This window comes from Mastacembelus armatus, chromosome 3 (genome assembly GCF_900324485.2).
Source record: "Mastacembelus armatus chromosome 3, fMasArm1.2, whole genome shotgun sequence".
Lineage (NCBI taxonomy): Eukaryota > Metazoa > Chordata > Actinopteri > Synbranchiformes > Mastacembelidae > Mastacembelus > Mastacembelus armatus.
Window position 1 is genome coordinate 10,213,122 of NC_046635.1, and position 25,293 is coordinate 10,238,414.

Below are 25,293 nucleotides of genomic sequence, written 5' to 3' on the forward strand. Positions count from 1 at the left end.
CGCAATAAGCAACGAATATAAATGTAAAAATGAGCAGCTTGTTAACACAGTTACATCATTTATGTTACACCACTCTTGTATTTCTTTACAACTAATATTTGATATAGACTGAATAGATTGGGAATTCAATTTTGATTAAAAACTATATAAATGTTTTGCTTTTAATAAAATAAAAATAAAATACAATAATCATATATAAATAAAATAAAACCAATCAAATATTCCCTTTGTTTAAGAAGCTGAAACCATTTTCAAGGCTGAGAAAGCACATTCTGCATTTAAATCCACTTTTAACGCGTTACAGATACTTTATTCTTAATATATATTTTTACACTGTACACTGTTGCTCACTTAGTAAACACTACATTACACAGCTATGTCAATAAATGTACAACAGTTTCAGAAAACAAAAATATATATCTCCCAAGATGCTTGTGTGGGTCGTACACAGATGAGTACAACACAGTCATTCCAGATGTTGTTGGCACAGAGTAGAAGTCCTTCACATATTAAATCTCTTGTTCTGCACAATAAAGTTCAATGTATTGTATCTAAAGGAGGAGGGACTGCTAATACCTCAAGATACCCCAAATATAGCGTTTGAAGGGGGTTTGATCTTCTCTTGTGGATATTGCATAGCAAGAAACCATGACGACAACATAAGGAGTGAAAAAGAGCAGTCCTTGTTCCTTCTCACATGGGAAGCAGGAGATCATCCTTTATCACAAGGAGTCCACAGAAGAGGGCAGATGTAGTGTAAGGGCTGGAATGACAGTAGGTGAAAGGGCTGGTTGGAGGTATTTACATGAAGGCTGTCATTATGATCCACTTTGCTCAGAAAGGTGGGTCAAGCATCTGCTGGAGGACTCATGTCTGGAAAACGAACCAAAGACTTGGAGTATTTTTCTTTATCCATCTGAATACACTGTCCGTTACTGGGTACAGGCATAAGCCACACAGTCTTATCATGCAAGAAGGATCATTTTCTCTGCTGAAGGTATTCCATGTAAAAGATTTGCATACTTGTACGTTTCTACGGCAAGGCCCAAATGTAACAGCCTTTTAATCCCTATAAAGGTGAATTATCTCCCGCTCTACAACCCTCCCTGTCATACACATACTTATAAAGCATACTTCTACAATATTTGCTTCAAGCTCTGTGTTATGACACTGCAATCTGAGACAACAGAGCAAGCAATTTGACTGATTTAACAAAATAATACTGTTTTTCCTCTGAAAATATATTAACAGTTTTGAACCTTGCTTTCCCTTAAATATAGCAATTGTCAGCAGTTCACAATAACAATGAAAATATTTAGCTTTCAGTAAAACATTATAGCACAAGTAGGTCATTATCAATAATGTGAAAATCATGGTTCATAATAGAAAACATATTTTAACATCTAATGGTAACATCATTGAGGATAAAAATAACAACATATCTTGAAAGGCTCATTGCACTTAATATATGGCAAACTTAACAGTAGCTTTAATATAAGCCAGAAAATGTTCTTTGTTCAAGTCTGTTGCTGCATATAAAAGGTTCAGTTATTGTATTTAGTGGTCCCCTCTGATCCTCCGGGTTAGGTACAACTGGTGGGAAGTCAGTTTGGTTCAGATACCAACACCTTTGACAAGCGAAGCCTCCAGGGTGATGTTAAACTCCTGCAGAGTCTGTAGTACTCTGATCAGAGAGTTTACCAAAGAGCGGTCTTTAATCAGTGCAGTGTCCTCATACATCTGAGCAGTGATTGGACAGTCTGCAAGCAGAGCGATCCAGTGATGCAGCAAATGGTCCCTAAATGAAGCAGGTAACATGTATGTGATGTCAAGAGAGCAGAATGAAACTAAAGAAAGCAATTACTGCATGTTACATTTTTCTAATAAGAATACACTGAAATAATGGCAGTGTCAAAGCTAGTTTAAAAAACAATTTACATGACACTTTGATAAAAATATCTTCCTCAACTTAGGCCTGACATGGAGTAGAGCTGCAAGGTTTCATTATAGATTAAACTATTTAGATACAATTTTTGTTTAGTTAGCATAATGTCAGATAATATTGAAAAATGTCTCCCCCAATGTCCTAGAGTATCGTCAAACTGCACGTTTTGTCCAACTGATCCATAAAACAATTGTCAGTGTTATTGAGAAGAAAATAAATGGAATATTTTTGCTCCATAAATTAATTCAATTATTATCAAAACTGTTCATACTCTGAATGCTGCATGATCGTCTTTGTCATCCATTACAAATATTAATGTTCACCATACCTACAGTAAATACATGGAAATGTGGTTGGTAAATGCTGCCTGCCTACCTTGCACCCAAACAGACAAGCATCTGGAACTTCCCATCCTTGCCAATGTTTCTGGATGTGTTGTTGATGGCACGCATGAAGCGGCAGAAGTGGCGCACTCTGGTTTGCCAGTTTTCATCTGGAGTCACCTCTCGCTGCTCTGCACTTTCAAAGTACACTTGTGCCTTTTCTGTTGAAGCAAAATAATAGTTAAGAACTGATCGCAGTAATATAAAGATGTGCTTGGAGGAATACTGGAAAAAAAAAAAGTACAATAACACTGACAATTGTTTTATAGATCAGTTGGACAAAACATGGTGTTTGACACACACACACAGACACATACACGTACATATACTTCTTCAGTTGATGTTGGTCAGTTATGAAGGTGGTTTAATTTTTCAGCAAGAACACAATTTTAAGGTTAAAACAATTCTTTAAATCTTACCCAAGAAATCCCAGATGAAGACATTCTTGAAAAGCCGAGGTGATTTGAAACCATGCTGGAAAACTTGCTCTAGAGCCCAGACAAGACCGTACTCTCCACAGAGAAGAAGGGTCAGACTGCCTCTCTGAAAGAACAAAAACAAAAAGAAAATGTATGTAGTTCGAGTTGACTGAAGAAAACTATAGGCTGTTGTTTTCTTACAAAGTAGAATTTTAAGGGGTACATTTTGATTAAAATTCATAACAGGTTTTTAGATCTTGCAGGACAATCAATCTGAAGGTGTTTGACTGTGCAGTATATATTTCAACAGAAAACAGAAACTTTAAGAAAATAAATTATCATGACAAAAGGGAACTGCATTAAGTCTTGTGGTGAAAATCTGTAGGAATAACACTGAAATTGTTGAGTGCTGATTACCATGGGTGTACGACAGAATAGATATATTGTACATGGCATAATACATACATCCACTCTATACACAGTCACACACACCACAGAAAACACAGCAGCATTTCACTCTTAGTAGCCTTCAAGTCATTGTTGTGTCTGCACTGTAAAAAGATGGAGCAAGAGGATGGTGATGGGGATTTCCCTGTAAGAAATCTTGGTACTTCCACTACAATGACGAATAACTAAAACCTGTAATCAACAGTTCAGTTACAATGCACTTTAAAAGGCTTCAATAGGCATCTGCTTTGAATTACAATAATCACTCCACCTGACTTTATAAGCAATAATTATCAGTGTAGGTGCTTTATATTACTGGCCCTAGAACAGGAAAAATAACAGCTATCACTTGAAGCCACAAAAATGATTAGGAATAATGTCAGTTTCTGAGAAACAATGTACTACATATTATGTATAAATGTATTTTCACCTGGAATATGGTTTAACAGTGTGAGTGACTGAGGGGCCTGGGGACCACCAGAGCAGAAAGCTGCTTTTCTTCATTTGTGATGAATAATAGAACTACATGTTGGGGCCTGTCTAGACTGCCGTCTCTCACCTCCTTTTCCGGCTTGTGGAAGTGCTTCACAATCCCGTTGATGGCTTCTCCCACTCCCTCCTGAATCTGACCTGTGTTCAACTCTGGGTAAGAAGAGAAACAAAAAACCTGCTGTAAGACAATACCATCCATCCAGTCATTATGTTTTCTCATTAGCACATTCAGATTTTTTTTTTTAACTGAATCTCAATTTGAACAGGAAACAGAAAAATCTACATATCACAAACATTTCCTCTCCAACAATATCACAAAATATCTACACACCATTATTATTTAGAAGTTGGTACAGATGAGCTAGGGTTATGCACCTAAGTAACTTACTTGGTTTGCTGTTTGGCGAGATGGTAACAAACCTCCTCATCATCCCTGGGGACTGCTGCATTGGAGGAGTGCGGCACATCCTTTCTTCGTTCTCTGTGCTGGGGGTCATCAGCTCTCCCACCAGGATCCTCTCCAGGCTGCCATCGTCAACGCCCTTCCCCAGCCACCGGCCACACGGAAACCTGTGCAGCAAAAGGTTTTCACTTCATCTGCCGAGAACCATCTGGTCAACAGAATGTTAGCTCAATTGTAATCCTAAGGTAGTCTTACTTGTAAGTGTGCCCTGTGATTTCGTTGCGGACCATGACACACTCCACAAGCCACTTTGCATAAAGTCCTGTGTTATCATGGCCCATCTGAACTGTGGTGAGCTTGCCCAGGTTCTGGCACTGAGAAAGGAGTAACCATGTTGATTCAATTCGAAAAACACATCAGAACATATTTGTTCAAGGATAGTTTGGGTCTTTTACATTTTCAGAGTTTTAAAATTGGTCATCAAACTAAGTCTACTGGTAAATGGAACATAAGAAGTCTGGTAATGAGAATGATTCCCCAAGTCATGGGGTGGATACACTGTGCACCTACACTGTGCAATCAGATTTTCCTACTGACACTTTGGTTCAGCTCACTTTCATGCTTTTCTTTAAATAAAAATGGTTTAGATCATCTGGCTACACAGTTGGCCTGTTTACAACCTGTCTGGTTTTTCAAGGACTTCTTTTTCCTGGCTGTTAGAGATCAGTGTACTATAGTTCTGTTTCCTGATTGCAGCAGTTCATTTTGTACACTGCTATCATAACAATAATGAAAACTACAAAGAGACGAGTCAGAATAAAGTGGAATTGGCCTCTATCAAAGAACACCAACCTCAAAAGTGATCTCCAGAGTATTTCTGGGGACCTGCAGAACTCCTGTCTCTGCAAGCTCACCAGAAACACACACCCAGGGGTTGGCTGTGAACATGGAGCCTCCCAGTTTCTTACTGGGAACAACCACCACATGGTAGGGGATCACTGGGAAACCGAGAGAACAGGAAATGAACACATCATGATAAAATCATAAAAATATGGTTGTTTATTGACAGTGCTGTCAAGCTGCCTGGTATCAAAACAGCACTCACTGATGGTTGTAAAGACATTTGTGAAACAGAAGTAGTCCACAGCGTTAAAGGACAAGAGGTGGTAAAGAAACTGCTCCTTCTCGTCGTCACAGCGGAGGAAAGCGTAGCGCTTGTAAAGTTTCCTAAAAGGAAGAAAAAGATAAAAGAAAATTGAGTTAAACCCACAAAATTAAATGATTTCTCTTCTTTTTAAAATAGTTAATTTGTCCAACACATACAGATTCCTCAGGAGTGCTAATAATATGGCAGATTTAGGGACAAATGGGTAACAAAATGTGTTTGGTTTGATGTAAAGTAGAACAAATGACAATGTAAGGTCACAAAGACAGACAGGAATCCCTGTGACCCAGTTCACTACTCAGATATCAATTATGAAGAAGGTTGTGAAATATTTATGCTGCTGTAGACTACACTATGATGCCCTGCAATTTCAAAAGAGTTAATGTATTATAAATGAGCAGAGCGCATGTCATCTTCATTTTAAATGAAACAGACATTCCTCTGCAAACACACAAAGAGGTTCTAGGACAGAGCACTATTGTAATCAATGAAAAACTGGAACTGCAGCAGAGTTGGGAGTTTTTGCTATGTTTTGTTTTGCTCACTTTGTCAGCTCATGGTCTGAAAGCAGCTGCTTCAGGTGTCTGGAAAGCAGCTTCTTCTCCATAGACAGACGAACCCAAGCTCTGGCCTTGCCCACATCTGTCTTAATCTCACTGATGTTCTGAATATGTCTGCAAAATCAAAGTCAGCAGAGAAACACATTCAAAATCACAGAAGCAAGATTCATGTGAAAATTAGTGGAGACAATGCTAGAATGGGCCTGAAATCCAAAAATGTGTGCTTTTTCTCCTGGATGTTTGAGTTTCACTGTGCTGATTTTAAGATTTTTAAAACAAAACAAACCTTCATTATTAAAAAGCTACAACCAATGAAAATGTACAGCTTTTGGTTAACAAATGACTTGAAAGGATAATTGTTAAATCCACTAAAAGTTATTAATCATTTCTGCATTATTAGTGTTATGTGTTAGTCTGACAGTGACTCACATATTTATATAGTCAGTGTCAAGAGGCACAGTTATATATACACAGTATATATGAATATGGAGGACATCTCTGTCTGAGTCTGAGTCTCAGTCCCTGAGTGTGCGAGCCAGCCACATGTCATCGCTCGGAGCCACTATCATACCTCTGATGTCCAGACACATTCCCTTCCACTCCACCTGTGCCATAAGCTTGTCTGTTAAAAGCTCTTCATGCCTCCTCTGTGCCCCCGCCCTCTCTACCAAATAACCCAGTTTCCTCTACTCATTATCTCCATGGTAACAAAGGAAAACATCTACTGAATGGCTTTTTTTATTACTACCATTACTGTTATTACATTACCATAATTTTGGTTAAATTTAAAAATAAATGTTAGAGACTATAATATTAACTTGCTGCCTGGTAAGACAATGTCATCAATTATTAAAACTAAAGAGTGTGTTTACGAGCATGGCATCAGATGTTTCCATGACTTGGAGGAGGGTCTGTCTGCCAGCAGAGGAGAGCAGTGTGTTTGTGCCCTGAGCTGAACCCTCCCCTCTCAGTCAGACTGGCGGGGGTCTCGTAATTAGGCTGGAAGTAACGTGCTGTTACCCTGACTGACTCTGTAATTCCTTCACGCAACCCAAGCCTTGACTACTCAACTCTGGAAGGCTGAAAAGTGTGGTAGATAACAGTAACGCAAGCACACATGGCAGGGTCACTGAAATCATATACATTAGAGTAAAATATATTGGGGCACCAGTCTGGCCGTGGGACCCTGGGATAGTGGTCATGAAACTGCAGCATCCTCAGTTTACATACTGCATTTTTTAGTGATTTGTCCATTGTAGAGCATTTTGCAGTTACTGCTATTCAAATAAAATGTATTTTTCAGTCACTGTCAGTTGAATTTGACAGTGACTGAGAACATGTTATATCAACTGTCATTTGTTTTCTGACATTTTCTGACCAAAAAAGTGTATAGATTAGGTGATATTGTGTAAATATAAGAGCTGCTGGACAATCTGAATTTCCCCACTGGGGATGAATAAAGTATCTTATCTATCTATATTCAAAATTTCTGCACTGATATTAAGAGTTAATTAGTCTGTGGAACAAAATGAATCTTGCTGTGCCTGAAAATGAATTCAGTGATTAAGGGTTGGCAACAAAACAGCAGCGCTACAACTAATAAACTGTGAATCATCACATTTTCACAATTGAAAAGCTATGATGAAGTCCTGTTTATCTAAGACTCAGGTTCACAAACCTAAATGCACAAACAAAATGGTAAAAACCCCTGATATGATTTAATTTTGTGCAAGGGTAAAGTTCTATTTGTTATTGATTATTTTCAACTGTGCTGCATTTGAGGAGACATGTCTGGTAATAATGTAACCAGTATTTCATACAGCCAGCTCACAGCCTTGCCTCACAGCAAAAAGGGCCTGGGTTCGCAACCCGTCAGGGTCCTTTCTGTGTGGAGTTTGCATGTTCTCCCTGTGCTTGTGTGTACTCCAGTTTCCTCCCACAGTTCAAAAACATGCATGTCAGGTTGACTGATGACTCTAAATTGCCCATAGGAGTGAGTGTGAGTGTGTGTGGTTGTTTGTCTTTCTGTGGCCCTGTGATGGACTGGTGACCTGTCCAGGGTGTACCCTTGCCTTTCACCCAAAGAGAGCTGGGATAGGCTCCAGCAGATCCTTGTTACCCTGGTTATGAATAAGGGGGGATGGATGGATGGAAATTTTTGAGGATGCTTTTTGAAATCCACAGACTCTACTTTATAAATCAGTTATTATGGCTATGGCTACATACACAAATTGTGTCTTGTTTGACAATCTACCACACGGGGGCAGTCTTAGTATAAACTAGTACACAAGATGAAACGAAGAGACTTCATTCTAATTGCTTTATCAGAGGCACACATCTAGATACACGTCTTTCGCTCACATCTAAACAATCCCGTCTCACTCACCTCATGTCCTGGATCAGGGAGACTTTGAGAGGCGGCATGGCCGATCCACCACCATCAGATTTGCGTCTCTCAGTGTCATGAATGAAACCTTTTGTGAGAAAAAAAAAAAGACAACAGGCAATTCCTGAGTGTAACTGCAACAAGATTTTATTCATTCATTTTGTTCTTTAGCTGAAGTAAGTTCAGAGTTTACCTGGAGGCCCCAAACCAGTGGCATTCTTCTCTTTGTTTTCTTGGTAGTGCAGCAGGTGGGACCACAAGGCAGATTTACCCTAACGAGTAAACATACATTAGTGTTGTTATTTGTCAACCAGCTGGGGAGGATCGATCAGGTGCATGGACACTGCAGAGATTTGTTTTTCCTCACCTGTTTGACCTGCAGCCCGTGGCTCCAGATCCTCTCCAGCAGGTCACAGAGGCTCGCAATCAAAGTGTTCTCCTCAACACCAGTGATGCTGACCTCTCCATGACCCAACTCCACAGCCTCCCGACCCATCTTCTCTACCAGCATACGCTTGGTCTGCAGAAAAATAAAAGAAACATTGCTGGAAAAGTAATCAAACTAATGTGCTCATTTTTAATATACTGAAAGGATGAAGTTTAAGCCTCAACCACAAAATAGTTTGTCAAATTTGTTTGAAACTCCCTTTGCCAGCAGACAGCAGTTACTTTCAAGCAACACCATAACATTTGCATATTTTTAGATGAACACTGTCAAAATTACTGATAATTCAAAATCAAATGCAAACATAGATTACCGTGACGCCAAATAACTTTATTCCACAGCATTCTTAGCATAAAATCATCCTAATGCCAAGATTTTTATAGATGTGTAGAAGCTCTTATCGACTAGAATAAAATAGTACAGCAGAGCTCACAGCAAACAAAACTAATGAAGGAGATAGAGCACACAACCTTATTCCTGCACTCCTTCAGCAATCCTTCAACAAATTTCCAGTTGGTCTGAGCGATGACAGAAGGTGACAGGTTGGACAGTTTTGGCTGCCTGATGGTCGTGCCCAGGTTTCTGGCTTCCTGAATGTACTTCTAACAAAAGCAGAGTCCAGTTGGCAGGCAGGCAAAGAAACACTACGTCAGAGAAATCAACTCAGAAAACTGCTGGGCTCAGACATGGGCTGAACAGTAACAGTGTTTATTGAACCAAAGAAAACTGAAAGTATACAGTTATTTGACAACATAAGTACACTTAGTAGAATATCTATACATCCTATTGTGCTTTGAATCAAGTTTGTTTGAATCATTTTTGTTTATGACCCCAAACATGAGAAAGTAAAGAAAGTGACATGGCTGATGAGATAAAGCTCAGCTGCTTGTGGTGAGTGGGTAGAAAGGATGAAGACCACATGGTTGGACAGGCCATGTGGGCCCAGTATGAAAACTAAAGGCCTCACAAACTACCACCACATACCACGTCCACAGTCACCGACTTTAGACAGGGCTTGACGGACTGCGAGAGCCAGTAGTAGTCAAGAAACAGGAGGAGCTGCAGCTCCGGCAACAAACACTCTACATGCTGAGAGTGTGTGGGCACAAGAGAGGCAAAGAGAGGCAGAGAGAGACAAAAAGAGACGTGACTAGAAGTGTGAGAACAGGGGGTGAGAGCAGACAAGATGGTAAGACCAAAGTCAAAATAAAGCAAACAAAGAATAGACCATGCAAAATAAACAAAAACGACAAAGCTCATGCAGCCAATCTGTATGAATGTGAGCTGAGAACAGAAAGTAACCCCTGTGGGGACGCCTCACCTCTCTCTGGTCATTGTCTAAATAGAGATGTTCAGCGTGTTGTTTCTGCCGATCCCTCCTTCTCCACTGGGCAGGAGCGCTCCTCTTGGTCCATCTGTAACACAGAACGCACCTTCAATCAGCTTTATAGACAAACATTGTAAAACAGCTCACATTGATTGTTAACAACAAATGTTTCTTTCAAATGAATACACATCACAGCACAATTTTTAACGCAACAATAATGTGAAATAATCACTTGTTGCTGGTGGGCCCGGTGGAGAGCACGTCAGACTGCAGTCGAGGGAAGAAGCCTTGCTCGTAGCGTCCCTGACCGATTTTCATGTCCAGCAGGTGGGGGTGCAAAGCCGTGTGGTCGATCTTTGACACTCTCATCTCAATGGCTTTTTCTATGGAGGAGATGTAGGAGGGGTGCAGAAGTCTGTAGCAAGTTTATCATTTTCATTTTGTTAATTTCTCTAAATGACTGCGTTTTCTTTGTCAAGACCTGTATGATTAAGTGGTCCTTGCCTTGGGCAAAACCTAAATACTAAAATATGACAAATTATGAGATTATCTGGTTGTTGTCATGTTGTCCAAGCATCAACGCCAAACACTACTCATTTAGGAATGGAACGTTTTAAGGATGATAATTAAGTGAACAAAAGCTTCTGCCTTCAGGTTTTTCCAGGTTAATATTTCTCATGTCAAAAAATTATGTGAGGCTTACAAAACAAAATATCCTTGCCATTTACACATTGAATTGAAACATCCCATAGTCAAGAACCAAGATATTTTCTTTTTTGATATTCTCACCATCACTGATGATTCTTATACTTTCTGTATTGGATACAGAGCAGCAAAACCAAGGTAACTATAACTAAGAACTTTTAATTTCACATTTAGTAACCAACTGACAACAGAAGAAAGAGATTAAGAGAAAGAGATGAAAATGATAAAAAGAACTTGCTTACAAACACCCACAGAACCAAAAGGAGTGACAGTATAAAGAGCCCAGAACAGACGTTCTCTTTCTTTAAAGGAGCCAGTTCAGTCATCCATGAATGCAACTTTAGACAGTGATTTTCTGACGCCTGATTAATAACACACCCACACATGGGCTGTTTGAACAAAAGCATTCATCGATGTTGAAAAATACAACAGATCTTAAATAGCTTAGTTTATACTGCACATATAAGCACATGAATCAGACAAAGTGATATACAGAAGTTTCCACACTGTCTGCAGCTGTGATTCACAGGCACAGACGTTGAACTCCCTGAATTAATTATCCCTCATTCCACTGCATGCTGCAAGTTCAGATCACCACTATAAAGATCAGCAACAGTGCATTTAATTATTAAAAAGTTCACGTTCACAAAGCTTAGTAAAAACCAACATGTGTGCAGTACAGAAAGGATCTCAGAGAGGAATCTTAAGTTTACAGCCAGAAGTGACTTATAGTTATGTAAGCGTTATTACAGTTATTATATAAGTCTTAAAGAAGCCCACCCATCCTCTATGAGTGAACCTAATGCACTGCACACACATTCAGAGAGCTGCCACCCAAGGATGTTTGAAGCAACGAGAGAAAATATTACGAATAACGTCGTTCTCGAGCCCAATGTCATGAGGTCCCGGAGCAAGAAAATCAGCTTTTTCATATCGCTTTTTAATCAGGTTGTCTGCAAACAAGACAGCGTTAACAGTCAGTTCACTAAAGAGAGTAAATCTGTGAAGAAATCTCTTCAAATTAAATAATGACCACAATCATCTGGACTTCAAATTAAAAGAGGTATAAAATCTTTCATTATAATAACCAAACTCATGAACTGTTTAGCTTTTACACAGAGGAATAATTCACTATTACAGAGGTTCATTTTCTACTGTCTCAAGATGCTACAGTAAAGCTCTTAATATGAAAACTAAAACCTCCGGTTTTCTCAGTCCAAATCAATCACAGAGAAATGTTTGTAGAGATGGAGACATTTCCAGGGAACTAAGGAATACTGATAGCACATAGTGCTTTGAAAGCAGTTTTAATTAGGTTCAAAATGTTTCCAAAGCCTTTTTTATTGGTCACAAATCTTTCAGAGATTTTCAGGAGTGATCTTTTTCCTTACCTGCTTCTTCAATGTTGGTGCATTTCTGGTACATCGAGGTACGCAGGGTGGGCGTGCGGACATTGAGCATGCGAATCTTATCCACACGGGAGTCAAACACTCTCAGCGTGTGCTCTTTCTCTTCATCATCGTGACAGAGGATCTTACTGTCGATGAAGGAGGCAAACATCTGTGTCTCCAAGAAACGTGAGAGGAAGGGCAGGTACGGCTCTGGCTGGTCCGACAGGAAGGAGGCCTGGGCACACCCATAAAGACAAATTTAGGTTGGACTAAAGGCCACAAAGAATGGAAAAAGATAACACCCATTGCTATACTATTAACACGCTATAGCATTTTACCTTGTCAAAGTTCTGCATCTGGTCTCGATTGGTGAACCAGGACTCTTTGTCCTGGCTCGGCTGGATGACAAACACCTCATAGTCCGCGAACATCTGGGTGAAACGGTTAGCAAAGACCTCGCGCACCTGGATGTTAAGCTGGTGCATCTTTAGCTCCTCCTCATCACACTGGAATCGTACATCCTTATTGCTGCTGGCATCCTCTCTCACCTCCAACTGATGTGCACGAGGATTCAGGAACACACACACGCACACACGAAAATACCAAAATAAAGAAAGGATAGAAAACATGGGAAAGCACGTGAGAAAGGAGTCAGATGAAGATAAGTGGCAGTTGATTTTTCATGGTATCTTATCTGACTCTTACCCCAGCCTGCTGACAAACAAGGAGGGTTATGGGAAAGGAAGTCAAAGACATCCGTTCTGATTCACGATCCAAATATGCATGCATAACTATAAACCAATGCTGCAACCCAATGACATGACCCACAAATCTCTTTAATCCCTTTCTTGTTCTCCTGAATCAAACCAGCACTGAGGTTAGATAAGAATAATTGTAAGTGAGGTCTGACCTTGTAGCTGACAAACTACACACAGACAATGAGCTAATCTCTTTGGGGAAAGCTAAACCTGGCCCCTACTGCATAAGCTGATTAGACTGCACATATAGACACTTTCTCTAGTTAGCAGGTAATTCATCCATCTATCAGTCCTTAGAGGAACTATTTCATCATAGTACTACTACTGTTTGTAGATACTTGAGCCAAATGGCAATGAGACTGTATGGATGCCAACTGCATCTGTCAGTATCAGCATCTACAGAGGGTTTATGTCATCTAGGCTGTGAAATATTGACCAGTGGGAGTTCAAAAGCAATTGGAGCTGATGGACTGCTGAGGTCTCTTGGAGGAAAAGCAAAGCATCTCCAGTCTGAACACCACTGCAGACCTTGTCTGGACAGCATACTGTAATGCATCACTGATGTGAGGGCATTAACACAGGAATACGTGTTTTGGTGGAAAATATGTCAATATATATATTGTGTCTATATGAATATTAAAAGATTAACGCATTTATTCTCCACCTTAATGCATGTTTTGTATGAAAAACATAAAATAGCAACATCTATTTTCTACCTTTCAGAACTGACTTAATGTATCCACACCAGTGTGTGGCAGAAGAGCTCCCCCATTAGTTTACAATCCCTCATTGCAACAGTGTTCGTTGTTTCAATTATTGTAACATATGTTGATCTTAACTCCAAATAAAAAAATGTATTTCAATTACAATGTATTTACATTAATATATCAGCAGGCAAAAACTAAAATAAAAAGCTGAGCCGCTGAATATAAAGATTTAAAAGCAGTTATTCAAAACTTCTAATACAACCAGTCAGTTGTGGCACCCATTTTTAATTTATGAGATTACATCATTTCTCACCTTCTCTAAGCTGACACCTGTTCTCTTGACCAGTGCCTGCAGTCTAGCGATGGTTTCATTCTCTCTCAGCAAGAAGGAGTTGAGGGGCGAGGCCAGGTTGCCGTTGCGCTTGTCAGAAACCATATCAACAGAACGGAAGGCACAGTACTTGGCCTGGCTGTCGCTGGAGTGAATATTGCCCTCTGGAGCCACACCAAATGACATTAGCACCTCAGAGATCTCCTGGATGAACTCTAGCTTGTTGGGAAACTGGGGCAGCTCCTCTGGAAGTTCGATGAAGTGGTTATCAATGTCCACAAAACACAAGTTAGCCTGGAGGGAGACAACAAACCACATTAAATGAAATACCAAATAAATAAATAAATAAAATGAGACCAATGCTCAAAAAGAAATAGGTGTTACACATCACCAGTGGTAGTCATTCTGCTACTAAATATGCCATTTATAACAACCTCTAGTATCACAGAGCCACCAGTGGAAGGTACTATGGTGTGTTTGTACCTCCTGTGGAAGCTCTAGCTTGGTGCGGTCATCCTGTCCGTTGGAATGGAGGCCCATGAGATACGGCACAGGAGCATCCAGGAAGTGGAGGAGGGAGGCGGGCAGAATGGGGACGTACACATGTTGCCACTGGAAGGGGAACATTAAGGCTGTGATGCTCTCTGCCACTGTCATCAGCCTCTGGTAATCTGTTTCACACACAAAAGTGGACAGTGCTTAAGGAAAGATCACGTAACCATGTGAAAAACACAGTATGTGAAGTAGAGTTCAGGTTGAGTTTGTTTTCTGTTTTCTTGATTGGCTTTAAATCCTTGGTGACTATCTTGATTCTGAATGACCTAATGTGCTCTCACATTCTTTCCTGATTGGCGCTGCAACAGCACAATCATCAAAATGCCTGTGTAGAGACTGGATTGGCTTAAAATTTCAACATTTGCTGGACAAGAGTAGGGTACTTTTCAGCTTTTACAGCAAACTCAATAGCATAAAGAGAGGCTGAACCCCATGGGCCATAAACCCTCTTCTCGTGATGGACAGTTTTCATAACATTTAAAACTACTCTAAACTATTAAAATTCAATTTGAGACAAAACCCTGATGTTGAACTAAGCATGCAAACAGGTTGCACAACTCTTCCAATATTTTTTCTGAAAGAGCTCAGGGGCTACACAGACTTTGCGTGATAAATGTGGTCTATTGCTCCAAAACACTTGGCCCAGTAAGCAGCATGTGACAGAAGAGTTGTGCAACATGATTGTTACTTCAACGGGATTTGCATTGTTTATCATTCAGCTCTTTCTGTGAGTATCAACTCCAACTGCCCCTCTTAGCCAATCTCAGCCAAGTTAGCTGTGTTATTCAACATCTTCTAATGTATGACAGCAGGTTTCTGTCAAGGACTCAGTATAAAGAGCACAGGGCTAAACCTGTGGAGACAATGTGAATTGAACTGATATGACAAAAACTCTTTACTTTCATTATCTTTGTTATTCTGTGTTCTGTAAATACAGGCGTGGATTTGCAGTTCAGTGACCAACCTTAGAGGAAATAGTTTCGATGAGTCCAAATTCAGGGAGTGGTTCCAGTGAACATTTGTAGACAAGACACTGTGAAGGGCTGACATAGCAATCTCATTTGAAAAAGTAGCAGCTTAGAGGTGGTTTAAAAATGCTTGAATTTGGACAATTACCATAGGTATCTACACTTTGTTGGCCATAAATAAACTTGAAATCACATTTTTGAAATCATTTGGTTTCTGGTTTCTAGACCATGTCATTTGAGGAGGAACTTCTCTGCTGGACTCTTGTGGCCTGTGTCCTTTGGAGGACCCAGACTCTGACACAGCTAGAGTCAGCAGCTGGCCCAGTGGTAAATGTTAAATTACTTTTTCATGACTTCACACAGCAACACTCCCTGCATGTTCAGGGTTTTGCACTTGAGTCAACGGCTATATATGCAAATATGTGTCCAAGCCTCCTCATCTGCATTCCTGCTCTATGCTGTTAACACCTACCATACATTCAGCAGCAGTTCGGCCTCTTTCCTGTTATGGTGCCAAAACAAATATCTTTCCTTCATTTGGACATGTGGTGCTCCATGAGAACAGGCTCTCCCCCCCAGCCTGGGCCTCCCTCTCATCCCCCTTCTCAGCAGGCCTCCTCTCCAAGGATGGGGACAAGAATACTAACATCACGCCTCCACTCTTAAACTAGGCCACCATAACAACAAACCACTTTAACTTAACTCGGTCCTCACTGACAGCTGCTTGCAGTTTGAACTTAAAGCGATGCATGAACATACTGAGTACAAACATGTGCAGTCACACCCAACTAAAAATATATCAAACACACAGAAGTGAAACTGCTATTGATCTCAGCATTATTCTTATTCCACAAAATCTATTTGGTTCGTATTAGGGCTGTTTGTCTGTGACCAACTACCATTTTAATTTAGTCAAAGGTAAATGGACAAGCCATAGAGTGAAAAAATGTTATGTTTCCTGCAGACACAGTCTTAATTCAGATTTGTTGGTCCTCACATTTGAGAAGCTGGAACCACAAACTATTGTCTGCGTAATAAATGATTAAACAGTATATATATTATATTATGCTTTTTCTACCAAGTCCTTCCAACAACTCTTAATAACTAGACAAAAAATAGTTATGCTATTCTCTGTCATACAGAAAGGCAATATGATGATAGTGAGTAACTGAAGGTAAGAAACAGGAATCATATGACATGGCATATGTGCATGGACAAAAAGAAGCTTGGGTCTGTATCTTTAGGCCACAATCACAAGAAAAGGCCTCACTTCAAATTTGTGCTTTTAAACTTTCTGTGGTTCAAATGTGCATTTTATGATTGCACCATCTTTAGTTCAGATCTGCTCTTCACACCCTAATCTCCCTCTAACTCCTAACTGCACAAATCACATGAAAGCAATAACAAATGACTTAATTGTAGCATGTCATGATGGTTGACACTTGATTGACACATGATGAGCTTCCTGTTTGGGAAGGACAGCATTCAACATCTTTTCATTTATGGCTTCATGGAGGAGATGCTGGGTCTTTTTTTTTTTTAAACTAGCTACGAATTCCTGGGCTATTTTTATCATGTGACACACACACACACACACACACACACACACACACACACACACACACACACACACACACACACACACACAGTCATCTCCTTATTTGCACAGTATCCCTCTCCTCAGTGTGTGTGTGTTTAAATGTGCGGTGTGTTTTCCTAACAACCCCTCATTTCTTCCCTGTGGAAGATTTCCAGGGCTTAAATCTACACAACATCCTTCACACGTTCTGCAGTGATGAGCCTCACGGGGGAAAAAAGGCATGATGTCACTTCCAACCAATAATAATCATCCTGCATCACTGCTATCCTCCCCGTCTCTGTGTTACCTAGCAACACAACAGCTTTCCCCATCAAGAGCTGCTCCCCCCAGCCCCTGGGTTTCACAAGCTATTTGCCTTCTCTTGCCATTGTAATGGATCCAATCACCACACCAGACACAGCATGCTTAAATAATTTTCCTGTTTCTCTTCACAACATTCACATACAATGATAAATAAAAGCATAAATGCCATCTCATCTAAGAAAACTATGCATCATAGCAATGGATTGCATGGAGTAACTGAAAATTTGTGAACAGTTACTGCAAATGAAGAAGTTCTCGCAGGGATTAAGCTCTGCATTCTAGGACTACCAAAAGTTTGTGATCAAAAAGCCTTCCTACAATAATTAGGTAATTTCTTGTTGTGTCTTTTGTTTAAAGGATGAGTCACACAGAAGACACATCACAGCTGACAAAAACAGTCTGCTTGATGTAGGAGCGCACAAGACAAACTTACATAGCAACTCACAAAAAACTCTCAGTCTCACACAGCACCATTTTTATGGAAACACTTAAAATGTTATATAATTTTCTGGAAAATAGTGGGCTGTGGTTTTTGTTCCTGTACAAGAACCATGCAGACATTTTTAAAGCCTAAAATTTCAGATGTTGGCTTTATAAAGCAGTATTATGGAGTAACTATAAATACTTTCCATTTTTAACCAGTTCTGACTGAGTACAACCAGCTGGATGTTTCAATATGGCATCTAACGAGAAGAGAAGCTATCAATCACTGAGGTTTTCCATGTTTCTGCAACTTAATGCCAGGCAATAGCCAAACGTTGAAATCATGACAGTTACGGCACAGTAAAACTAAAGATTTATAATGTTACCATGTCTTTTCACAAATTTTAATCTAAGCCTAACTTCTAGCTATCCAAATAAACTCTTGAAGCAACATCATCCTGTAATAACCAGGTCCCCTGACAATATCTGGTCTGATCTCGTGACACTAATACGTCTCCCAGTTCCAGAGAGATCTCTGGAGACTGCCTCTATCCACAGGTCCACATGACCTCACAAAAAGAAAAAGGAAAAAACAAAAACAGAAAAAAAGAAAACAACACTACAGATAACGTATCTTTTTCTTGCTGTCCCATTTACATGCATTTAAAAACATGAACTGTACAACAGAGGATTTTGCAGAAAGCCTGACGACTGAAATCTATTTCGTTTTGTGATGTGAGCTAAATGTATAGGTACTTTTAATCAATGTATGCTAACAGGGCTGGGGGTCAGAGGTTACATGAATAAGTAGCAGACCAGCTACTTACGCTGTGAGTACAGCAGTATCTGCATCTCGAGCAGGGCGCAGGTGAACAGCTGAAGAACGTTTTCCACCCCCAGCAGATTAATCATTTCACTGATGGCAAAGTCAAAGAGCGGCAGCTCAGATGTGCTCGGCCTCTGGCACACCACAGGCCCATAGACGCCTGAGAACTTGAGCGACCGGCCAGAGGGCGGCTGCGGGACCTCATAAAGGATGTTGTAGATGTAGCTCTCAAGTGGGAGAGGCGGGGGCTGTGGGGACGTGACAGCCTGGTGAAGCTGCTGCAGCACCTTCTTGCAGGCCTGTGGGAAGGCCATGGGTGTTATCAGGCAGATGCACTTGGACACGTACAGCGTGTCACGACTGATATCATACGAGTTGAAGCGCTGCAGGCGGGAGATGGCTGGTGCAGCGTGAAGCACAGGACGAGGCTGGGTATGTTGGTGTCGCTGGTCCTCAGGTCCTTGTGGTGAAGTTGGGGTGTGCAAGATGTCATACTGCTCTGCATTGTGCATGTGGTAAAGAGTCTGCATGGCACTGCAGATCTGCTTGCTTGTCACCTCCTCAAAGAAGGTGAGGGCAAAGCCATAGGTCCGAGAGCCATCCTCTCTGGTGATAATAAAGGAGTGGAACTGAGGCTCCCGAGAATCAACTTGCGTTCTGAATGACAGTCCTTTTGGCATGCAAAGCTGCAAGAGAACAGAGGGTTCAGAAAAGACACCAGACAAGACCAGAACATTCAGCTAATAAAATCATTCAGATGTATTTTGCTATCTTCATGTTTGAATTAAAGAAAAGAGCTAATGATTTATTATTATTATTATTCACTTTCCCACTTCCTAAGAATTAGATGAGGAGATCAATACCACTGTCTGGTCTGTACACTCCAGTACAGAGCTGGAGTTAAAAGATGCTTAGCTTATCATAAAGACCAAAAAGCGTTAGGCTGGCTCTGTTCAAAAGGAAGCCTGCAAGGGACAATAAACTCACTATCATGGTGTGTCTTGTTTATTTAACAACATAAACAGAAGTATAAACATTTTGGAGGGAGATATAGTGTGTAAGTCATACATAACTAGCCAGGCTCCCTACAATGTCTCAGAGGTTGCTGCACCTTGCAACTCAAACCACCACATAGCTTTTTAAAAGACTGCTGCAGTCTGCACATCAAGAAAACCACATATCTAGTATGTTTACTTACAAACCGTGTCACACATATGCAAGTGGTATTAATCTTCCCATTTAGCTCATTGAAAGATGTTAAACTATCCATTTAATATTGTGAGCAAACTAACAAAATTACTGTTACTGAAATCTTTATTTTAAAAAATAGTAGAACACAATTCAGTGCATTAAACACCAACTACATTTATGTGAGTTTGAACATTTTTTGCATTATCACAGAAAAAACTGACTTCAACCTTACCACCCAGTCACAGTATAATTCTTAAAGCATGTATCATTGATATAGTATCTTTATATTTTTATAGAAATCATACCATGCCAACCGCATCCTGGTCAAACGGATTCCACTCAACATTGTCTGGATAATGTGCTAGAACTTTGGATTTAAAGGTTCTCCGCAATGGACTCTGCTCAAAATTCTCACCTGAAAGTCAAATAAACAGAGAAAAAGCCAAAACAAAAAGAAAAAAAAAAAAAAAAAAAAAAAAACAACAAAAAAAACAAAAGAAACGAAGACAAACAGTTAGCACAGGTTTCTAGATTTTTCTAGAGGAGCATTGAACAGTCTGAACAGAAGCAGGCTTTAAGTGCCAGGCATAACTCCAGAGAAAAAAGCAAGTCAGCATGATTATCTTGAGAGGAAGTTTGTATTGCATCATATAAAGCTGTCAAAAGCATCCTGGTCTATAAAATTGATTTAATAGTTAGGCAGAATACTATATAAATCTTCACAATATTTGATTTGTCAGAGAGAAAAAAAAAAATCTGTCTAGGTTTACGGATGCTTAATGCTTCCTGAGAGCTTTAATGGCAATACAAAGAAATACACAAAACAATCAATCATAAAAAAGACAAACTGAGTTGATTTGAACCCAGAGTAAAGCAGAAGTGATGCACACACCAAGGCAGTACTGAAAAGTCATTCAGAGTGTAGGGGGAGAGTAAACATTGACCAAGCAATGTCAGTGCAGGCAGCACTGGATTTTTGTGTGTCAGAGAAACAGAAGCAGTGATTGTCAAACATCAGCTCATTGTTCAGCTGCTGCTGAAGGATGTGAGGGAGGGAGAGGAGGGGAACAAAGAAAAATCAGGAGGTCAGAGCGCGCAAAATAGAAAAAAACAAAAGGCTCCGCACACTGGTGCAGAAAAAAGTGAAAACTTAGAATCTGAAGTAACAAAAGAGGGCTGCTGAGGGGGAAAAAAAAGTGCACCAGGTTTAAGGCTGAGGAGTTAAAGCTGAGCTCAGGTTTAAGCAAGGGAGGAGTGTGTGTTGTGGGAGGGTTACCTTCAGTTGCCCTCGCCAATTTTCCTCTGGCCCCATCTCTGAATTTAGTTGCCTCTATATACTGGCATAAAGCTACACAACAAATAAAACAAAAATATAATTACAAGCCTCGTTCTTCATGGGTAGCGCATCACTTCTCAGCTCGTGCAAACAGATCCTGGGAGCTCTGCTCATTATCATGTCAGGTGGGTATGCTAACTCAAGCCAGCTAGTGGGGGGGTTATGATACAAGAATACAGTGATTCTGTGTGTCAGAGGCTCCTCTTCTTCTGGAAATCATGCAAATCCATACTGCTCCGCTATGGAGTCTTTTCAGAACACAAACGCATTGAGGGAAACAAAGGACCAAAGTCTACAGCCATGCTCACAGCTCTGTTATAGGCTGCACTCCATCTCAGTCTTAGTCTCAGGCTCAACCCTAATATACTGCTGTTTTACTGCTATGATCATCTTTAAGAGCTTACGCTATAGCATTAACAGTCTAATGCTGCCTAGCACTAAACCCAAAGCAGAAAACAATCCTGTAAGATGCAAATTTTTTGAATAATCAATATTTGTTACACAAGGCTATACTTCTCTGTTACAGTGTAGAGTATATCATATACAGCAGAACTGTGGCTAAAAACAGATCAAATCAAAGAAAGATAACTTACATTAGCCTCATTCATGGTTTACCATGGGAAGCACAAGCACTTCACACATGATGTATCATTTCAATGCATACTTTTCATAAAAATACCTCAGTGAGCAGCAAACTGATCTAATGTCTATCCCGTAAGCCATGGATGTTCCTACAGTGAATGGATGTTCCTGTATTGCAGATGAACTGACCCTGGAGCAGTTAGATTATCTAACATTTTGCATTAAAAAGCCCATTTTTATGCAGCCAGGCAATGCGCTTTATGTTGTTCTCTTCATGCACGGCGTTTGCCAAGCACCGCTGAAACAGTCCTGCTGGCAAAAATGCACATTCATGCAGCCTGTCGAAGCCAAATGTGCGCGACACACACCATTGACCTTTTTCGAGTTACAGCACGTCAGCGTCAAACTAAAGCTGCTCTCAGGATAATGTGGCCTGTCAGACGTGAAACCAGGTCTTTCCTTTTGTGAACTATGTAGTTTGGAGTAAGAAAAATCCATTTTCACTGCAGATAATTCACATGACATGACACAGTGGTGACGTGCACACACAGAGACGAGAAAGGATGACTCTCAACTTTCTTTCCTAATGACTACATCAACTATCTCTGCTGCACCTGGTTAAAGAAGACATTGTTTTAGTTTGGAAAGCATTCAGTGAAGTCTAGTTGAATTTTGAGATCAGATAAGACACTGACGGTGTCTGACTCAAAGTATGTCAATGATACCCAATAATTCCATAGTCCATAGTCCCCCCAACCTAACGTGCTGAATGGGGCAACAAACGAGTCACATTAGTTTAAGTACAGTGAAACCAATCCTGGCAAAGGAGTAAAAGTCCTAAGGATTAAGGTTTAATCTGCTGGTTGCTTTCGATTACCAGACCAAGGAAGAAACTAGGCCAGGAATGCAAGTCAGACCATGAAGACATCAGCAACCAAAGACTGGTTAGACAGTGAGATTATCATCATTACTGAGCTGGTGAAAAATTATTCAGTTCCTATTCTATTCTACTACGATTACACCAGCATTCATGATGAATCTCCATACAAAAAGCCTATTTTAGAGTTTAAGAGCATCACTGTTAAATGGATAAGATTCAAAACATTTTTAACAAACTGACTGCCTTTGCTCATGAGTCTGTAGATGTAGGTCAAAGTCCAACACAGAAAATGCAAACATACATGGAGCACCATGACCTGACTGAAGCGGTCAGGTATTGCAGTGTTATTCAGGCCATAATTAAAAAAAAGTAAAATGAATTACTGAAATAACACATATTATGGCAATGAAAGTGAAATTTTAACTCCTGAAACTGAAAATGTACAAGATTGTATCATTATAAATGAATGCCTAGATCCAAAAAAGGTTTTTATTAAATAATACCATACCTAAGATAGTTTGCCTACATTTTATTTCATACTGTTGTCCATCGTACACAGTGTTATATTACACAGTATATCATGCTCTAGGCAAAATAATGTTAACTTGCAGTTGTGAATAATTAAGCTGACATCATATCATATCCTTGCTTCTCAGCAGACTTGACTGCAGTTGGCCAAGGCTACAAAAGGGTTTGTCTCAACTGCACCTGGTAATTATTGCTAATAACAAGCTACCTGCCTCACCTGGGGAGAAGACTAAAGGACTCAACAAACATTTTCTTGCTGTGTTACATATTCCGGACAATGCACTGTGATCCAATGAGAGCGTGGACTGGTAGCAGTTGGAGAAGAGCGTCACTGAGATCTGGCTCCTCACCGTTTTCCCTCATGCTGTGAGCCAGTGGCTACCCACAGCTCTACAGCCTTCCTGTGCGTGTTCACACCTCCTCACACCTACTGCAGCGTGGCCCGCAAGGCTCACACATTGGGGATGTACCTCACTGACTGGAGGGCTATATTCACACATGACTCAATTTGACTGCCCGCAGCAAAATATGGTGAAGACTGAACTAATGCTTCCAAATAGCTCAGCAGCAACACTTATTCACCCAGAGGACCCGGCGCTCAGAGAACATGATGGCTCACTCTCGACTTTAACTCACAGTTAATATAATCTAGTGAGACCATGCTGATTTTTTTTTTTTCTCTTCAATTTCACAAATAGCTGCAATTTGTTCATGTATTACTGTGTGGGGAAATATTTAGAACTGAAAACTGGCACATAGCTGTCATTTACTACTGAAATCATGCTTGTTCTCCTCATTCAAACATACAATAAAAATTATTTATGAGATGATTGTTTGCCAGACAAACTTTGACAATATGCCAAACTGACAGCATAAAGGGAAGAGCGTAAGTTCAACAGCTCTCATGATTCAAGGGATTCTCATCTACTGATTCAATGTATATTTGATTGGGTGGTCGATTTGGGAAGAAAAAAAAAAAAACAGGAAACAAAGGCCTGCAATTATCAGCTTGACATTAAAAAAAAAAGCTAGAGAGCAAATACCAGTTAGGCCAATCTCTACATCATACCTACAGCTAAGCAGCTGTTTAAATCTTACACTGCTTTGACGGTAACATGTCAGGTCACAGAACATCTGTTAGGAGCTACGAGATTTTGGACTAAAGAGAAACCTGACCCACAGTGAATAAGAGGTCTTTAGACAAGAACGTACAGGTTTAGTTACTCTGCCATGATGAAAAAGAATGTAAATCTTCACCTGTCATGAATAAATCTAAGCTGGAACCATTAAAGTCTTATCCAAAGAAGGAGCAGCATTGATGAGCAAGGGAAGGAGACCTTTATCCACAAGCCATTAAAATTATTAAAATGTAACTGTTCTTAATTGTGCCTTGTCTTGTACATTGTCTAATGTACTGTCTGTACATGTATGTGCACGTGTCCACTTTTATGTAGCTCGTAATTATTAGATATGTGTAGTCTAGTGTAGATCAGTATTAGTGTTGTTTTATGATGCATATAACAAAATGTGGGACTTTGTGATATGTGAAAAGAAGTCAAATCTGTCAAATGAGAGGGGCCCCTGGCCACAAAACCCCATGAGGTGTCTAATGCATTTTCAAACAGCATCCAAAACTTCCCTTATAAATCATGAAACTTCAAGCAGATTTAAAATTTAAAACACTAAGAGAAGACCTTTTACAGGCCCATAAACAACTCTGAGTCAAAATATGAAAGAAGGCATTATGCATTTAAAGCCAGCTTTCATGTTGAGCCATTTATCCTCATTTGATTGCTGGATAGGACTGGGGGAAGAGAGGCTGCCTGGGAAATGTAAAAGGATGTTTAGCATTTGAATAAGTGCAGCCTGTGTGTGAGTGTGCTTAAGTCCCTCAGCTCGCTGTGTTTCCAGTGTGGCCTATGAGGCTGGAGGGTCATACATATGCTAATCAGGTCCTCAGTGTGCTGCCAAACACTGCCCTTAAAGAACACTTTGGGCGTTTCTTTGTGTTTCACTGTACGGGCACCATATTAAAAATGCTTCTGTTGAATCACCGGAGAAAACCTCTAGAGTTTGATTAGGCTCATCTCATACATGGGGCCAAGTATTCATAAATTAGGTGGCAAATTCTGTCAGCAAAGTTTGAGGCAAGGTTAATTGCTAAGTACTAATTATTTTAAAATGTTTTTCAATAATCGAGTGTGTAATGACTGAATAATGTTCAGTCATGTCCTCAG

The 25,293-nt window shown here is 40.1% G+C and overlaps 1 protein-coding gene across 4 annotated transcripts in view; it reads right to left on the reverse strand.

The window, feature by feature from the left end:
- Nucleotides 1-283: 283 nt before the first annotated feature.
- dennd5a (DENN/MADD domain containing 5A) overlaps nt 284-25,293 on the reverse strand; it is a 28,763-nt gene continuing 3,753 nt past the window's right edge. Inside the window, exons 2-25 of one of the 4 annotated variants that reach the window (XM_033325755.1) lie at nt 21,007-21,078; nt 20,036-20,145; nt 18,541-19,225; nt 14,348-14,535; nt 13,847-14,158; nt 12,407-12,622; nt 12,069-12,303; nt 11,547-11,630; nt 10,205-10,355; nt 9,967-10,060; nt 9,630-9,734; nt 9,116-9,247; nt 8,568-8,720; nt 8,394-8,472; nt 8,201-8,288; nt 5,800-5,928; nt 5,195-5,316; nt 4,942-5,087; nt 4,345-4,463; nt 4,075-4,256; nt 3,754-3,836; nt 2,748-2,871; nt 2,321-2,489; nt 284-1,798 (exon numbers count right to left, since the gene is read on the reverse strand). In XM_033325755.1, coding sequence (XP_033181646.1) covers nt 1,615-1,798; nt 2,321-2,489; nt 2,748-2,871; nt 3,754-3,836; nt 4,075-4,256; nt 4,345-4,463; nt 4,942-5,087; nt 5,195-5,316; nt 5,800-5,928; nt 8,201-8,288; nt 8,394-8,472; nt 8,568-8,720; nt 9,116-9,247; nt 9,630-9,734; nt 9,967-10,060; nt 10,205-10,355; nt 11,547-11,630; nt 12,069-12,303; nt 12,407-12,622; nt 13,847-14,158; nt 14,348-14,535; nt 18,541-19,225; nt 20,036-20,145; nt 21,007-21,078 — 3,962 coding nt within the window. In that variant the 3' untranslated portion in view covers nt 284-1,614. The remainder of the gene's footprint in view (nt 1,799-2,320; nt 2,490-2,747; nt 2,872-3,753; nt 3,837-4,074; nt 4,257-4,344; nt 4,464-4,941; nt 5,088-5,194; nt 5,317-5,799; nt 5,929-8,200; nt 8,289-8,393; nt 8,473-8,567; nt 8,721-9,115; nt 9,248-9,629; nt 9,735-9,966; nt 10,061-10,204; nt 10,356-11,546; nt 11,631-12,068; nt 12,304-12,406; nt 12,623-13,846; nt 14,159-14,347; nt 14,536-18,540; nt 19,226-20,035; nt 20,146-21,006; nt 21,079-25,293) is intronic. The other 3 variants (XM_033325756.1, XM_026319852.1, XM_026319853.2) reach the window with 3 other exon arrangements.